This window comes from Mesitornis unicolor, unplaced genomic scaffold (assembly GCF_000695765.1).
Source record: "Mesitornis unicolor isolate BGI_N332 unplaced genomic scaffold, ASM69576v1 scaffold47757, whole genome shotgun sequence".
Lineage (NCBI taxonomy): Eukaryota > Metazoa > Chordata > Aves > Mesitornithiformes > Mesitornithidae > Mesitornis > Mesitornis unicolor.
The window spans coordinates 38,379-52,341 of NW_010198010.1; the positions used below are offsets into that span (position 1 = coordinate 38,379).

The 13,963-nt window shown below is 43.4% G+C and overlaps 1 protein-coding gene across 1 annotated transcript in view; it reads left to right on the plus strand.

Annotated features, from left to right (window-relative positions):
- Positions 1-13,160, plus strand: part of ITSN2 (intersectin 2) — a gene marked incomplete at its 5' end in the record, with an annotated part of 50,914 nt that extends 37,754 nt beyond the window's left edge. The window contains 11 exons of the mRNA XM_010188987.1: positions 4,279-4,400; positions 5,308-5,414; positions 6,054-6,237; positions 7,079-7,177; positions 7,350-7,517; positions 8,335-8,547; positions 9,252-9,373; positions 9,931-10,013; positions 10,176-10,259; positions 10,554-10,727; positions 11,897-13,160. Coding sequence (XP_010187289.1) covers positions 4,279-4,400; positions 5,308-5,414; positions 6,054-6,237; positions 7,079-7,177; positions 7,350-7,517; positions 8,335-8,547; positions 9,252-9,373; positions 9,931-10,013; positions 10,176-10,259; positions 10,554-10,727; positions 11,897-12,054 — 1,514 coding nt within the window. The remainder of the gene's footprint in view (positions 1-4,278; positions 4,401-5,307; positions 5,415-6,053; positions 6,238-7,078; positions 7,178-7,349; positions 7,518-8,334; positions 8,548-9,251; positions 9,374-9,930; positions 10,014-10,175; positions 10,260-10,553; positions 10,728-11,896) is intronic.
- Between the last annotated feature and the right edge of the window lie 803 nt (positions 13,161-13,963).

Consider the following 13,963-nt stretch of genomic DNA (forward strand, 5'->3'; position numbering starts at 1 on the left):
CTTGGCCTGTAGCAGTGTTGGGAGCTGCTGCAGGGCCACGCTACTTTCATGTAATGAACTAATAAAACTGCTACGTAATGGTGTGTGCTGCCTTAAAATCTCTTCTGTTGTTGTTTTCGAGCTAGAGTATTGATGTTTGGGGATGATTGTTAAGACATGCAAATGCAGGCTATGCTTAGCATGAGGCAATTGTTCATCTTTGTTTTTAAACAAAGTTGTAAGATAACTATGCAAATGTATTTTATTAAAGGGACACATAAAAGTTTGTCTGTTGTGGTTTTTTTTTGTCCACCTGGGGAGGATTTTTTCCCATCTGAATGGCTTGGTACGAGCATTATGTCACCTGGCTCTGTGACAGAGCACCTTGATTTTGCTTTTTTTACCTCTTGAAAATTAAATCATTACTCTTTCTGCTACAGCAGAAGACTTTTTACTGCGTTTACTGATTAGGGGAGATTGGATATAAGTTTTTATGATGTTTCCCAGGGCCTGATGGAAACCAACCTTTCCATGGCAGCAAATTTCTTGCATTGGTTCCTTTTACAGGTTTCAGCAGACACAGAGGCTACGGGCAGTGACAGGAGAATTGCAAGCGAATCAGCCTTATGTGTAAAATGGCTGTGAGTGATGTCCAGTGATGCCATCAGTCTCTTCTCTGGCTGTGCTAAAGGGGCTGGTTCAGTGCCAGCCTGTGGTACTTAAGGTGATATTTAGTCTTTCTATGGTAGCCTGGGAAAATAAAGGCTGACTAATACAGGCAAAAATACCCAACCCTTATCTGCTTCTTCCAGCCATATCAACTGACTTGAGATAAAACAGAAATACCAACCCAAAAAACCCCACACCCCTAAACAAACCAAGCTGTTTCCTTACAAGTGCAATTTATATAGGCCAGCTTTACCCCTAAATAGTCTTCACTATGGTGGCCCAAAGCAGTGATGCCTCCACTATAGACAGATCCTTCAGGACAAGTGACTGAGTTCCTGTTTGAGGCTAAAGATGTCTTTCCAGAGCTGTCATTTTTAATGGGTTTTTTCATTGTTTCTCGAGTGGGGAAGTTCATTGAGGAAGGGGAGAAAGCAGATCTGGGTGTCTTTGAAAGCCATTTATCCATCTGGTTTTTGCCTCAATTCTCTGCAGTTGGCTTTTAAATGAAGAATTTTGATTCACTTCCCTGTTTTAACAAAGGAAAAAAATGGAATTTTTTTGAAATGGTGATAGGTCTCGTTCATCTTTTCACTGGAGGATTCTTTTCTTCAGAAAGGGTCAATCTTTCCCTTGAACTTAATTCCAAAATATGTGAGGAATTGGAAAGGCTTCCTCCCCCAGCCCCCCATGTGTTTCAGGCATTTGAATCTCCTGCAGAGTAGAATATCTTTTGGCTGTGAAACCCGGTAGTTTTTCAGGCAGGGTGGGTTATGTTTGTAGGAAGAAAGTATTTCCTGCTCAGGTGTATCTGGAGAGGGAAGTATAATTTTAAACACAACTTTAGAGACTGGGAGTTCCTGTTTGTAAACTCCCCAGCTCACAGCTCTTTCCTCGTCTTGGAGAGCAGGATTGATCACAAGGTACCACCGTTGTAATCAGCATCGCTCACTTGCTATGCCCCAAATTTCAAAGGTACCAGACACCCACTGTGTGCTCCGTTAGCTGGATGGGGAGCTTGGGATGGAGCTTCACAAGGCAGAAGCCAAACTAACAGCTTTCTGCTGCCACGCACATTCCTGGCTGCTAAACCAGCAGAAAACAACTGTTTTCTTTTGCCCTGCTCAGGATTCATTTGCGGCCAGGGGTGGGAGTCAGATAAGTGCCAGGATTGATGCAGGGAGGGAACAGGAATGTGGGAGGAGAATGGTTAGAGATGTAGGTCCACCCTTTCCATACCAGTGAGCCCATGGGCTGCTTATGCCTACTTGGGGAAAACACTGGCAAAGGCACTGGGTAGGTTGTTTTATTCTCTGTCTCATTCTCCTTTCTTCCCTTCAGATCCAAATGCCTGAATTCACCCTCTAAAATCAGATGGAGGGATTGCATACTACGTTCTTATGCCAGTATCATCAGACCTATCAAAATTTGGGGTGTTTTTCACTAGTGCTTATTTAAATATTTAAGAGCAGTCATTCGTTCATGCCAAAAGCTGACAGTCGAAACACAAGGTTAGTGCAGGAGCCATTTAACTGCACTTTTGTGTCTGATAATGAGCTTATGAGCCAGCTTTATTTTAGGTGCATAAAAAGGCCTGTTTTCCTTCCAGTGTTTCCTCAGCTTCAAGCAGATGTCACGAGGCAGACACAAACATGAGCGTGTGGGTTGTTCTGACAGCTCTGATATCCGCAAACAGTGACAGGAGCCTCGGTCCACCCCTGCTGTGGTTGCAGGAGTGGAAAAAGAGAACCACGTGGTCAAAGCTGAGACTTCCCAACCTGGACAAATAAAGTCTGGTCACTGTGCAAGCCCTTGATTATCCTAAAATTTCCTGTCTTAGGAACCAGTTGGGCTTAAACTCAGCCCTGTACAGACTAAAGAATCACACCAGAATCCAGAAGTAGCACATGTTGGTCATGGTCAAGCTAGATGGCTTGAGATACCAAACTTCATAGGATTCACTTTGATCTGTAACTTTACTGCTTTTTCTCATCTCATTTTGGCCTGATTGTAACTTTGGGAATAGCAAAGGCCAGAAGCAGCATTTTGCACAATCAAAAAAAAGATCAAAAGAGCTGCAAGCCCAGCTCTCTTCATAAAAAGTGGCATTTTTTCAAATCTTGTCAGAAAGCTTAAGATCTGTGATCCTCCTTAGGGGTACAAAGCAGAACTGCAAAGTCCTGATTTTAAATCCAGCTCTTGCCTTCACTGTTTTACTTCTTGGTGCTGTTCAAAGGTGGTTCCCTGTTAAAATACTTGGAGTGGTATCGTAAAACTTCATTTGATAAGTGTTTTGCTGAAAGTTGCTGCTCCTTTAGAGCACTGTGATGCCTGTGCAGCAGGAAGCGCACAAACCTGGCAGGTTTCCATTAAGCCAAAGTCACATCAAGTTTAGCTAAATTTTTAGTGTTTCTTCATTTTTTTCCACTCAAATTTATTACTAACTCATTGCATTACTCATTTCAATTTCATTATGTAGAGCAGCCTTCCCACAAGCAGATCTATACATTGGCAGTGAATAGAGTAAAGCTACATTCTAGCATCCTAGATGTGTTAGGGTGACAAGGGAGATGCAGCACTTCATGCTGTGGGTCATGCTGCCTTTCACCACACCTGTAAACTTCCAAAAAGTATCGCTCCTCTAGAAATACCAGATCTAAACAAGTCCCTGAGATGTCCTTTGAGATATCCTGCAAAATACACAGCTCACGTTGTATTTAAATACGATGCCATCACATCACATGAGAGATGGGTGTTCTCCAACGCTCCGTAATTGTTTCCTTTCTGTATTTTCCCCCACCCTGCTACATTGCAGTACTCTGGTAGCATGTGATGGCTATCAGAGGGGTCTGTGCTCTCCTGTACCTATCTAAACATATTCACCACTTCATTTTTACCAGTTTTTGACTTGGTTTCTAACTTTCAAACATTGTGGCTGTGCTTACTAACGTGTACGGTAGAGAAAAACCAGTGTGAAGCTGCAGGGTCTGCATGTTAGTACAGAAAACTTGGGGTTTGTGTCACTGGTGTGTGTTCCTGTGCATGATTTTGATTATTCATTCCTAATGCATAAAAATAACTCAACATATTTCAGGCTCATTTTGTTTCTAAATGAGAAAAGAAGTTGTGCAACTGTGAGGTTACGCAACTGTAGCATTATGCGTTATAACTTTACAAATTTGTACTGGTGGTTTGTATCATCAAGTAGTAACTAAGGCAGAGTACTTCAGAAATAGGGTGGAGATTCAAGGTGCAACGGTGTAAGTCAGACCCAGACACGTTCTAGATGGCTTCATCTCACAAAAGACATTGCATAAGGTAAGAGTAAATCAGTTTTAAAACAGTATGGCAGGAAGGGAGAAGAGATGAGAAAAATCATGAGACAAATGGAGGGGCAGGAAGTCAGGAATTCTCGCTCAGCATCACAGTACAAGAACAAGGGATGTTTGATGAAATAAAAAGGTGACAGACTAAAAAATTACATAAAGGGAGCAAGGGGTCAATCAGGCCATCATACAGTTTTGAAACCGTGGCTGCTGTGTATATAGTCTGAACAAATGTTGATGCAATTTTGTTAATTCATCAGATCTGCTGGCCTGAGTGGGATCTAAACTGCTGGCTTACATCTTGTAGGGTGTGCTGACCTCCAGAGCCTCGACACTATGCAGCCGATGGAAAGGAAAAGGCAGGGCTACATCCATGAACTCATTCAGACGGAAGAAAGGTACATGGACGATCTTCAGCTCGTCCTGGAGGTGAGATGTCTTGGATGTGAACCCACATTTGGAAAAAGAACATTTCTATCCTACTGAATAATAGCAATAAAGGGATTCTTACGAACTGTGAAATGCTAGAGGAAGAAAGTGAGGTTGTATGAGCACCTCCCTTTCTAGCAAATGCTGTGTGGTTGTCCACCAGGCAAAAACATCACGTTATGAAAGCCGTAGTCTTACAAGGACCTTCCTGTTTTCCAAATCCTGTTCTTGGATATTTGGGCTTGGTGTAAATATTGGGCACCAGCCCCAGTCTGGTAAAGCTGCACAGGCCCATAACAGAAGCCGTATAAGCACCATACAAGTTTATTGTCTGCCTTCATCTCCAGTTTTACTTCTGCAAGCAAGACCAGCTCGCTAGGCAGGGCAGGAACTGGCCAGAATTAGGTGGTTTTGGGTGTCTGACTCGACCTCTCTATAGAAAATAACTGTATGGTGAAGCGTTTGAGGTGTTAAATAGAGTTACACAGGAATTCTGCTGTCCAGAGGTATTGTGTCGAGGGTCCCTGGAAGAAGCTGTAGTTCTGCACGCAGATTGACTACAAGTGCTCTGGCTGTGGGGATAGATGTATTTGTAAACATAAATGTAGTTTGTGTAGCAATTGACTGCGAAATCCTGGGAGTGCTCTTCTGCTGAACAGTCAGCCTGCAGGTCCCAGTGCTTGTCCCTGCTACACAAGTGGTGATGTTGGTGGCAGAATGAGGTCACACGCTTAGGAAAAGTAGCAACAGCTGGCACAAGTGCTAGTGAGGATTTGCTTTTAACGTCTCTAGAGAAATTGGGCACTGAGCAGTCAAAAAAAAAGCAAAATCACGGCTGGGCTAAACAAGAGGCTGAGCAGCTTTTGTCTGTGAAAACTTGCTCACCTTTCTGATTCTTTGACTGCAGGTTTTCCAGAAACCGATGGCCGAGTCAGGCTGTCTCACAGAAGGAGAAATGGGGCTGATCTTTGTTAACTGGAAGGAACTCATCATGTCAAATACAAAGTTACTGAAGTGAGTACTTTTCCACATCTTTATATTTTCCTCTTCATCTTTATTCTCTTGTTCTTTTCCCCAGGAAGTTTTCTGGTTTTACAGTAAATATTTCTGTCCTTGCTGATCATTTCCTGTGCACACATGCATTCAGAACAGCTAAATGCATTCAGGCTCCCTCACAAAGAAGGAGCTGTTGTGAGAGAGAGGGGAATAAACAGCAAGAACAGATGCACATTTGCTGTGATACCTTAGAAACAGAGCCTACACAAAAGCACGCGCACGGGAGGCGTTCTTCCCAGTGTTCTGCAAAGGAACCTTCTGTTCTGTAAAAATAAACCATGGAGAGACAAAGAGGCTAATAACTCACTGAAATGGGATGCTGGTTGAATGTAGAGATTGATGCCGATTGTCCCAGAAACCCCAAAGGAGAGTCTCAGTCCTGCAGACCCCATCAGGCAGCTCCTTGAGCTCAGTGGGTTGTGCTGGTGGCTTCCTGGGGGTTCAGGCTGGACCCTGTGGGGCCTGGAAGCGCCCATGCTGCATCAGGGAGTTCACCTCGCAGGCTTGCGTCCTTTCAGGGATGGATGTTGTAAGGGTCTTGATTTTGGCCTCACAGACTTGGCAGCAAAGTTGGATGGTGATTTCTTTCCTCTTCAGAGCCTTGCGAGTGCGTAAGAAAACGGGAGGAGAAAAAATGCCAGTGCAGATGATTGGGGACATCTTGGCAGCAGAGCTCTCTCACATGCAGGCCTACATTCGGTTCTGCAGCTGCCAGCTTAATGGAGCTTCGTTGCTGCAGCAGAAAACTGATGAAGATGCTGATTTCAAAGACTACTTAAAGGTATCTTATTCAGTAGTTTTTGTGCCTTCTCCTTTCCTCAATGACAGGAGTCTGTCTAACCAGCATTGACCAGATCAAAATGACACAAAAGAGTATAACCTTGCAAAAATAGCTAAGAACCTTCCAAGGTGTATTTATATGATGACCGTGGTTAACGCTGTGTGTGCTTTTTGTTTATATACCTGTCTGTAGCTAATTTATTTCTCAGTTTCCCATTCCATTGCTCATTACTTCAGTGTAATGTTAATCCCACAAAGCTACGGTGCCGGTGTCTGTACTGTCCCCAAAAATTTATGCTGTCAGTAGGGGTAAGAGTCTGCAGAGCTGAAATAAATACGCTGTTGTTCTGAACGTGCTTGTAATTCAGATACACGTGCAGGGTGCATGAATGGTGGGGCTGCAGTGGGGGCCAGAGGTGTGCCGTGAGCGTCACAGGTGGGCACGCTGCAGGGATAAATAAGGAATTGCTGCAGTACTGCAGCTGATGGGGCGGCTTTGAGGCCATGAAAGGAGAAATGCCAGAACTGTTGACATCAGGCATTTGTTACTTTCATTGCTTTGGGGTTTTTTCCAACCTGAGTGGAGCCTGTAATGCCAACATAAAAGCTGGAACAGTTTTCAGCATAAGGATTCTGCACGAACAATGATCCTACAGCTTATACTGGCAAAGCATCGGCTTTCCTGCTTGTTCTAGATACAAGTATTGTTTGCTTACTGAAAAATCTAAGATTTCTTGGAATGCCTGGAAAAATGAATCAGTTTTCAGTTTTCAGTGTGGTGAGACAGCTGTTTCTTGATGAGTAATGCAGTGTCTCTTTTAAATCTCTGGGTTGCGCCGTAGAAACTTGCCTTGGACCCTGGCTGCAAAGGAATGCCCCTCTCCAGTTTCCTCCTGAAACCTATGCAAAGAATAACCCGCTACCCTCTGCTCATAAAGAGTGTGAGTACCCTAAGTGAGGTTTTGTAGGTGAATGCTTTTGAGTTTGATCTCAGTAACAAAAGCAAAATAAATCCTTGTCCCTTCATGGGGATTTCTCTGACAGAACAGAGAAGTAGGACCTGTTCTTACCTCTGTTTTGATGTTGATTTCTCCCCTTTTTGATCCATACCAGATTCTAGAGAACACTCCGGAAAATCACCCCGATCACAGTAACCTCAAGCTTGCCCTGGAGCGTGCGGAGGAGCTGTGTTCTCAAGTTAACGAAGGGGTGCGTGAAAAAGAGAACTCGGACAGGCTGGAATGGATACAGTCCCACGTCCAGTGCGAAGGCCTTGCTGAGGTAGCTGCATTAATACAGTGGAGACTTTTCTGAGCCACTTCGGAAAGGCTGGGAGCGGTACCTGGGGGTCCTTGCTCCCATCCATTACTGAAACGTGATTTGCTGCCGAGTTCTTGGTAGAGAAGCTTTTCTTAAATTCTGCTCACAGCCGTAATGTAATGAGCCCTCTTTTTTCTATGATTTTGGCGGTGGGGAAATGTCAGTTCAGCAGCTTAAAACTGATACTATTTAATGGTTAAATGAACGGAAGTAACTCCCATCTCTGAAGTTCTGCTCATGCTGCCACTAGGCCAAGTCAGGTGCTACTACCTGGAATTTCACTTAGTGTGTGTTTCCCAGGGTTTTCCTTCATGCAGAAAGGGCACAGAAGCCCTCACTTCCAGAACCTCAAAGGTATGTGGGGTTCAGGCTCCCAGGCCTTTTGGGACTGCCTTCAAAATGAGGTGTTGTGACAGTTCTCCAAGGCTTGACAGGCCCAGAAGGTCTGTCCTAGTTCCATCACCTGACTGCGCACTCGTAGGAGGTGACCTGACTGTGACTTTGCAGGCTTTTAAACACACCGTCTGGACAACGGAAAAGTGGCCATGAGATAAAAGCCTTCATCCAGTCAGACCCATGCATATGTTGTTGGTAAAGCTTAAATCTGCTTTAAAATTGGGAGCGGAGCTGATACCGTGGCAGACCATAAAACAGTTTCCCTTCTCTACTTTTCTAACTAAGACCATTTTGAGCAACTTGAGCAATTTCCATTGTGAAGAGGAGCAGGAACTGATGTCTGTGTTAACTTCCTGCTGCTAATGGGTTTTGTCTCTCCTAGCAACCGGTGTTCAACTCCCTCACAAACTGCTTGGGACCACGGAAACTCCTGCACAGTGGCAAGCTGTACAAGGCCAAGAGCAGCAAGGAGCTGTACGGCTTCCTTTTCAATGATTTTCTCCTGCTCACCTACATGGTGAAACAGTTTGTCTCTTCCAGCTGCGATAAGCTCTTCAGCCCCAAATCCAACTCCCAGTTCAAAATGTACAAAATGGTGAGTGAATCAAGATGCCTCGTGCTCATGTTGATACAGCAGGACTGGTTTCTGATGAGGAACTCTGTTCTCCCTGCTGGGATTTGCCACCTGGCCCCATCCAATCGTTTGCTGTCATACAGGCACATGTGCCATTTGGCTTAGTCCCTGGAGAAGGACAGGCTTGTGTGTCTTGGTTTAATAAACACTTCTGTCCATTTTGGGGTGAATGGACAGAAATGGCATCGTGCCCGAGCAGCTCAGAAGCAGGAACCTTGACTTAACTTTGCACAAATTCCTGCATCCGTAAGAAAATACTTGTCCTTCTTTAGAAAGCAGTAAAAGGTGCAAAACTTCTCTGTGTCCACACAGTGCATGTTCTCAAGATTTTGGAGGTGGGGAGATAAGTTTAAGTATCAGGGCTGCTATCTGATAGGGAACCTGAGAGATTTCCAGGATTTCTAGGCTCTGCACTGCAGCTCTGCTTATGCAGTCCTGCCTCTTTCACAAAGCTCTTCATCTAGGAAGACAGAATGGGGTGCATCACCAGAGTAGTTCTTATTCTCAGTCCTTTCTCATATCCTTTATATGGTGATCTGATTGTTTTTCCTGTGTCCTACAACTTTCATTTTCCTTACAGTAAAACAATGTATTTAAAGATCCTTGTAGAGCTTCTGCTTATTGTCAGGGCGAAGCTGCCATGGCACTGTTTGCTTTTCTTCCAGCCTGTGTTCCTTAATGAAGTCCTAGTGAAACTGCCCACAGACCCTTCAAGCGATGAGCCCGTTTTCCACATATCACACATTGACAGAGTTTACACGCTTAAAACTGACAACATTAATGAGCGGTGAGTAGTGAAAATGTAGATCTGAGCTTAAACTTGTTGATCACGGCTGTAGGCTTTGATTCCAGTGAGCAGACACGGGGGTCTCTGAGTTCAAGAACAGGGTTTAGTCTCCCGGTCAGGAAATAAAGTCGTTTGCTTCTCATTTGAATTACAAGTTTTATCTGATTTTGTTCGGCTTGTGTGGCAGCTCTTGCAGTGGAATCCAGTCACATCTACTGCTCCTTGATGTTACAGTTGTATAGAAGAATAGTTTCAGGCTGCAAAGTCCAGCATCCCATGGGATTCTTCCCCTAAAGTCCTGGCTGGTCTTTACTGTGACCCAGCAGTCTTTAATAAAACAGTGGCTCTACTTTTTATTTAGTCTGATGTGGAAATGTGGCACAAGATTAAATACAAAAACTCCATCACTTTAGTCCTTGAACCTAACTTGATTTGTGATGCCTCTGAAGCCCAGTGGGGAGGGAGAGAAATGACAGAAGAGACTGGGGCAGAGTTGCTAGTACTGAAGGGTTTCCTGCCTGTGGTATGACCCTGACCATGGGGATTGCTCTTTGCAGCACTGCCTGGGTCCAGAAAATCAAAGCAGCGTCAGAGCAGTACATTGAAACCGAGAAGAAGAAACGTGAAAAGGCTTATCAAGGTACCTGCCGAGTTCTGTATTTCCTTCTCATCCATCTGGACACGTGGGCAGGGCCTTTTCTAGAGGGTGGCATAGTGTCTGTGTAGGATCTCCCTCTTCAGATCTATTGCCCGTTTGTACGGTTGCAACCAATCTGTTTATTTCTGACTTCTTTCTTCCCAGCTCGCTCACAGAAAACCTCAGGAATAGGACGGCTGATGGTGAATGTGATTGAAGCAACAGAGCTCAAGGCCTGCAAGCCCAATGGTAAGTGAAGGAAATGGTGTCAAATCACTTCTATTCCTGCAACGTTTGGAGAGGCCTGCTGAGAGGAGTTTGGTTGTTAGAGAAACATTGTGGTTTCACCTACAGCTTCTGAAAGGATTAGCCATTATTTAGCTTCAGAGGAGTGAGTGAAGAACCAGCTCTGTGCTGCTCTAAGATACAGGGATTGCCTGAGCCACATCTGGACAGCAGCACTGATGTTTGTCCAAGCACCCTCCAGATGGGGAGGGAGGTTTCTGTGCTGCAGAGGTGTCTCAGTGTTTGTTCTGTGTTCAGGGAAGAGCAACCCATACTGTGAAATCAGCTTGGGCTCTCAGAGCTACACTACGAGGACCCTGCAGGACACCTTGAACCCCAAGTGGAACTTCAACTGCCAGTTCTTCATTAAGGATCTGTATCAGGACGTCTTGTGTATCACCATGTTTGACAGAGATCAGTTCTCACCCGATGGTAAGTGTGAACATTTGTTTTAGGCTAAGGCGGCTTTTTCTGTGACTTGGGGTATGCAGTTCCTCACCAGCAGTTCCACGAGCCTGTAGGTGCGACTGCCTCCTGAGAAATGTTGTGTAAAAACAGTGCCTCCTTACTCAAGAGGTTCAATAGCCCTTGAGAGCCAACAGCTCTGAGCAGTCAGATCGGATCTCACTTGGGATTTGTATCAGAGAATTATTATTTTGTCAGACTGGGGAGGCAGAGTAATTGAAAGCAGAAGTTTGTCTCTCTCACTATAGATGCCTGAAAATACCGTGTTAGATTATACTTGCATAGCAACAATTCAGTAGACTTTCTTTTTTTGCTTAGAAACTGAACGTGGTTTTGGCAGTCAGTAGTTTGTTGTACTCTTTAAAAGGTTAAGTGCTTTTTCAGGGCGGTGACACTCAGCTGATGATTGCAGATCTGCGAGGTCCTGCTTGACCAGAGTTGCCCTGTGTGTAACTATAGCTCAGTCTTTTCTCCCGTGAGGTAATGTGGCTTTGCTAGGTGACTTCTCCCCATCAGAGTCTCTATTTTTTCAGTTCATGGTAAACCTTTCAATGCACACACATACACAAAGATGCTTATATTTTAGATATTACATTTATATTTATATATTACATATTATATTATATTACGTACAAAGTGGGTACATAATTTCTGAATAGGTCTGTAAATCTACTAGTGGCAGTATTTGTTCAAGGTCTTGTGAAAAGTATAATATATAAGCCTAATTAAAAGTTGATTGAGCCAAAATAGTTGATTTTTTAACGGTCTTTATAGCACTGCAGCTGGCTTGTAAACAGGTTCCATCACTTAACTCTGACCTTCCAGCTCTGAGACAGGAGAACACTTGAAATTGTGTTTCTGAAAGGGAACGGTATTTGTAAAGCCCTTAGATCAAACTGTGACACAAAGGCATGTTTTCCATCCTGATTCCATACCATTTTTGTCTTCTGAAAAGACACTTTTTGTCACAGCTAGCTGATGTTCGCAGGGCTGAGGGCTACTCAAACAGGAAGCATGAGAACAGTGCTCTGGAACCAGATACAAACTATGCAGCATTGCTGCTTAATCTGACACATTCAGATTTTCTAAGCTTAATGTCTTTGCTTCATGAAATTTCTTATTTATTTCCCCAACAGATTTTTTGGGTCGCACTGAAGTTCCAGTAGCAAAAATCAGAATGGAACAAGAAAGCAAAGGCCCCGTGACTAAACACTTACTGCTGCATGAAGTTCCCACAGGTGAAGTCTGGGTCCGTTTTGACCTGCAGCTTTTCGATCAGAAAACACTTCTCTAAGGACACATTTTTAATTTATGAAGGACAACTGAAGCTGACAACCTGAACACTTTTTTGTAAAAGATTCCTTGCCCTATGCTGGTTATTCCTGCTACTGTGTTTCCTCTTAGTTACTGGTTGCGTTTTAGTTCCTTGCAGCGTTCAAAGTTGTTGTTGATCTATGCAAACACAGATGCTACTGTATATACAGTACTATAGCTCAGTGCCTTTTTATTATGTTGGAATATGTTGGGTTTGGATGCCAATGTTTCCATTTTCAGGGCCATAAAAAGTATTAAGTAGGAATGTGGCATCAAGATGGATGTATATTTTACCACTTAGTCTAACGTGCAGACTGAGGAATGGTTTAGCTCAGCACTAGAATCATTCCATTTGAAATCTGAAAAGTGATATCCACTGGAATCTTCCCGTCTCAGGATGATAGTTTTAAAGAGTAAATGTTGAAGAAGCCTTAGCACTGGAGAAGTCTCCGCTCTATTGTATATTCCTTAAGAATTAAGTGAGCGTATTTCCTTACTTGACTTAGTTCTGCACTGAAATCAGTAACTGCTACTTGATTTTTCTTTCTGCTTCAGTTTGATTCATCATTCTCTGCTGAGACAATGTGGTTGTGAAGAATAACTAGAAAAAAAATATTTTAAATACTGTGACCCACAATAATGTGGAAAAATACTCTTCAGCTTTTGGGTTTTTTTCCTAAATATAAGTTATTTGTGTACATTTCCTTGGTCTTGCAGACCTCCATGTGAATCTTGAAGCTTTGACATTGCCAACGTGTATATAGAGAGGAAAATATAAGTTTATTAATGTAATTTCTCTACAGATGTTTATTGATACATAGTGATTTTTTAAAAGTATATTTTATTGTACAAGGGAATGTGAAATAAAGAGAAAAGGTTATAATTCAAGAAAAGTTTATTGCCAGTTTAAAAGGTTTGCTCGGGGTCGCTGTTACCCCAACACAAATCTGTAAAATATGAGTGGCTGAAAGCAAAAACTCTCTCTTGGCACCAAAATCGGGGATGGTTAAAAAAAAAACCACCAACAACCTTTGTTTATAAAGGGTTTGATACATTGTAACCATTTTACTGCCTCCTCACACTGCTTTGTTGAAAAATGCACAGCATGCAATTCCGAGCAGTGTGTGCCTGTGTTTTCCACAGGCACAGCAATGCCTCCCGCTGTCTGACAGCTCCACACCCGATTGCCATCTGCGTACCCTCCTGTTACAGGGCTGCCTCAACCTCTGTTACTTTTAACAGTTTTCTGTGGTTCGGTATTTCTAATCCTAAATAAAACTAAATCTTGGCAATTCTTGAGAGACTGTGTCTGTACAGTGGGAGCCTGGAGCTTCTTGCACAGAGAAAATCCTGTTGTCAGGCTTTGGTGCCAGAGCTGCTGTGCAGTCACAGTAGCAGGGAGACAAGAACCACACTGGAACAAGAGAGAACCTGAAATGCCGGGCACTGACAGCATCTGTTGCTCAGAAGTGACTCTCCAAAAAGTGCCAGGCATGTTGTACATGGACACTTTCCATCTCCTCTCCCCTCCTTATTTCCTGCCTTCTCAGAGCACTCAATATGAACATTCAAGTTTGATTTCCTGCTTGGACACTGCCTCCAGGAGTGTCCTTCGAAACTTCGGTATTACCCTAACGTTACTTTGCAAATCATATTGTGCAGCACTTTCACTAGGGGAGTTCTCATAAAGATTTGAACCAACAAAACGAAGTCATTATTTCCTTCTCAGTGCTTTCTAAGCTGCTCTTCTCTACACACCTGCTAACCACGCACATAGCCTCCTCCTAATTCAAAACGAGGGTTTGTTTGTAAATCTTAAGGTGACCTCTTTCAGCTGCATGCAAAATTGCACTAGCTGTACCTAAAATTTCACAAGTTTTGTCATTCCT